Source organism: Trypanosoma cruzi, genomic scaffold (genome assembly GCF_000209065.1).
Source record: "Trypanosoma cruzi strain CL Brener 1047053516321 genomic scaffold, whole genome shotgun sequence".
Taxonomy (NCBI): domain Eukaryota; phylum Euglenozoa; class Kinetoplastea; order Trypanosomatida; family Trypanosomatidae; genus Trypanosoma; species Trypanosoma cruzi.
This window is the reverse complement of record NW_001849326.1, coordinates 39,631-43,387: the sequence shown is the minus strand read 5'-3', so window position 1 is coordinate 43,387 and position 3,757 is coordinate 39,631. Positions and strand designations below refer to the sequence as shown.

The following is a 3,757-nucleotide window of genomic DNA, read 5'->3' as shown; positions in this document are numbered from 1 at the left end:
CAGCGCTTTAGCAGACGTTTTCTATCAATAATCTTCACACGCTTATGATTGGATAGTTGGTTCAGATCTTTAGGGGTTATTGTCTCCAACTCAGACAGTTCCTTCTCTAGTTCTGCGGGTGACATACTACGGTACTGCGGCGGCAGGTAGCGTTCCTCGTCAAGCCAGAAACGTACCCCCACAATGCGAGTCGAGTCGTCGGGGTCACAATCAAATTCCAACAAGGAGCGTTTTTCATCCACACCATTCAGCCCTACAGTCGTCTTACTCTCTTCCCCCGCTATTGCCAGGACGGCTGCTAAAGGCTGCGTCAACCATCCCTCCACGACATCCTGCAGCTCCGGGAGTCGCATAAACGTTGTTGTACTCAACGCACGGCACATGCGGTAAAAATTGTACTCCTCAATCCCATTTTCTAAACAGTGCGACGAAGTCGTGGCATCCATTGGGAGAGGCGCAGTAGGGACTAGGAAGCGAACAAAAGTGGAACTCCTTCTAAAAGTGGTTCCAGAGGAAACTTCACCATGTGAAGCTCTCTTCTCCCCCACGTCGTTTCCCAGTGAATCGCTACAGGCTTCACTGCGTAACATGGTCACTGCCTGATTTAGTTTCTCCCTATTATCAAGATGCACCCACCGAAACGCCTGAAGGACCTCTTTTCCTTCCATCACCCCTGACATTTCGGGGTCAACAACAGTCCTTTTCTCAACTCCAGTCACTGTCACCGCTGCTTCTGCTGATGGAAACTTGCTTAATTTATATTCTGCTGTGAGTAGCCACAATTCCGCGCTCTTCACGGGGTGCACATACCCATGAAAAAAGTGCTTCATCATTTGAATATTCTCATCCTTTTCTTTATGAGAGGCATTAAAATCAACCGTCCCCGACGGGCGTGCCGCGTAATTGAACCTCATAAAACTCTCGAGAGTGAGAAAGCGGCCCGGGACAATTGGAATTGACAATGACACTTTCTTCTTGCCCTGAGTCTCTTCCACCTTGCCCTCCTCTGTGCTCTTAGTACCATTGTTGCCGGCGGGTGTCACGCACTGGGCATGGAGAAGCCCGTTCGTTCCACGGAAAATACGGTAGCGTGCAGGAAAATTTTCCAGGTGGCTCTTGAGCCCATTTTCTAATTTCTCAAGCACCTCATCCGGAAGCAGTTTGGCCAGTTGCGTCAGCGGCATCGTACTGTTTGGCAGCAAAAAGGGTAAAACAGGATCATCGTCCTCAGTGACATCGGAGGGCAGAGGACTACCACAGGGTGGCGACGGCCTCGAAGGCAGAGAGCTCGCATAACGAAGCATAACATGCCATGGCGTTGACCACGCAGAACAAAATGTGATGGGCCTTGCGCACACGGGAAAAAAACCGTGGGAATAGGAAGGAATTAAGGGGACAAAGCGCCTCCAAAGCAGCGGGGAAAAGACACGATGAGAACTCACTTCTCCCGGCGACATATCAGATCCTCCCGCTTTCTATGAAACACCCGCACAAAAGACCCCGTCTTCGTCACACCTCTACCCTCCAAGAGGCAGCGCGACAGCAAATACACAGGACTGTTGAACCGGTTGCCAGTGAGAAAGAAGCCACAAAGCCAAGTGACAAATGCGCCACGTGTGATTTCATTTGAAACAAGTCAAACCAAACAATAAAAAGAAAAAGAAAAAGTCGAAGCGTAAAAGACTGTTGAAAGACACAAATTGAAAAAACAATAAAAGAAAAAATGAGTGACAGCAAACGACTTTCCCCGTGTGTCTCCCTGACTATAGACATGCCGACGTGTTTCCTGTCGATCAATGATGCTTCCTCGGCAAAGGAATGACAAAGAGGTAAAATACCCACACAGCACAAACATAAACGCAAACAAAAAAGAAATAAGTTACACAAATTTATTGACTAATTCATCGGTTCTCTGTTTCGCACAATAACCCCACGGGTGTTTACTCCCCCAATGTCCACAACAGAGGGATTCGGGTAATGTGGCCTTTTTCCATTCACCCAAATCCCCAGGCGACGTCTGTTGTTTTTTTCTCTCTCCTTCGGTCTGTTTACCCCGTCACACACACAAAAGAACTTGCTCCATCGTTCTCCTTACCACAATGCACCTCACAACACACATCCCACGCGTGAATAATCCTCAGCGTCAAAATTTGCGTCGCTCTGGAACCCATTGTTTCACACACACCGCATTGGGGCAATGCCTAGAAGGGGGAAAAAAGGAAAAACAAACGGACAAAACGCGTGTAAAGAACGCTGGACGTCCGCGCCCTGAACAGTGGAGCGTAACCAACCGACACTGTCATGCACCACATCGCATTCCGCCGCTCCGTATCTTCCCGTCGGGGCATAACCCGTTTCATCACAAAAAAATTTGGCAGTTGCCACACGACAACGGTCGTGGTCGCAGCCCGTCTCTGTCAGACAGCTCAAAGCTGCATACCCGCACGAGAAACACACGTTTGACACTCGTCAAAGGCAACCCACATTTTTTCGTCCAATGGTCAACGGAAGCCAATTTACTTCCCTTCAAAGAACTCATTCACATCTTTAGTTTGCGACTTCGCCGGCATTCGATTGTAGTTTATTCCACCCGCCGTAACTCCTGCGTGACGGAGGAGCGACAATACGCAGAACTCTTTAGCGAATAAAATGACGTGTAAAAAGGTGATCGTTTTACAAATAACGCGCGCCTCCGCGCGTCGTCTCGCAAATGAAAAAATTCCCCATATTTAGTTCTGAAGTCAGCAGCGTGAATTAAACACCGAAAATGTCATCTCGTCAAATGGCATGATAATTCAAATGCATAGTGCAATCAAACCGTTCCTACCATTCACCCCTCCCACCCTTCTCAAGCTGTCTCGGAAACACTAATGAAAGTGTATCAATTCCCATAGACTCAAAGAACTGCTTGCCCCTCTTCTTCTTCCATTCGCTTCACTCCCTCCCCCACGATAGTGAAGAAAAAATAGGACGTCATCGCAACAGGTGTGAGCTCGAGCAAAAAAATCTCAGGTGAAAACAGGCCTAAAGAGGCCCCTGACAAAACGTCGTGAAGACGCGATAAGGCGGATTGAACCCTGTCACCGTGGTCCTCAGCGGAAGAAACGTGCAGTCTGCACCGCCCGCCCCGCAGTGCGCATGCCTCAATCTGCATCAATTTTCACTTCTCGCGTTACGCTCCCGTGCAAAGGGTGTGGTGTCACTGCCAGAGGCGATGCGGCTGATTTTTTTTACCCGTCGCACTAAATGACTTTGTGGCAATCAAAATCACCGCCACGCAGAAATACATGAGCCGTCCATCCAACCGCTCATCGTCAAGGCAGCGCGGTCAGCAACGGGGAAACTCAAAAGACGCCCCACCAAAGTATGGATTCCGCCTAAGGCCACACTGTTGTTGTTCTTGTCACGTCACTGTCACAGGAATGTCTTGAAGACAGCCCCACACGGCGAGCACCAGCCGTGCCGAGAAGAACGACCTCTACCGGAAGGCACGTGTCGCCATCGCACAACATCGTCTCCATCGCCCGCCAACTCTTCATCTTGGCGGAGACGACGGGATCACCCGTTCTTAACCTCTTCGTGCCATGTCTGTGATGCCAGCGTTGCCGACTTACTTCGCCCTCAACAGGACAAGAGGAAGCAGAACAGCCAGGAATGCGAATGGGAGAATTCTTAAGAAACGGTACAAGACATGAGACCTTTTCGGCGGCCGCGAGAAAAAAGCAGATATTGCCACCGCTCCCTGCACCGCTATGCT

The 3,757-nt window shown here is 49.6% G+C and overlaps 1 protein-coding gene across 1 annotated transcript, besides 1 other annotated feature; it reads right to left on the bottom strand.

The window, feature by feature from the left end:
* Tc00.1047053469735.9 (hypothetical protein, conserved) lies at positions 1–1,457 on the bottom strand (the record flags this gene model as incomplete). The annotated part of the gene is made up of 1 exon (XM_798027.1): positions 1–1,457. A coding segment is annotated over one exon (1,457 nt), but the record flags the coding sequence as incomplete, so codon positions are not given.
* Positions 1–3,757: a sequence feature (heterozygous, non-Esmeraldo-like haplotype).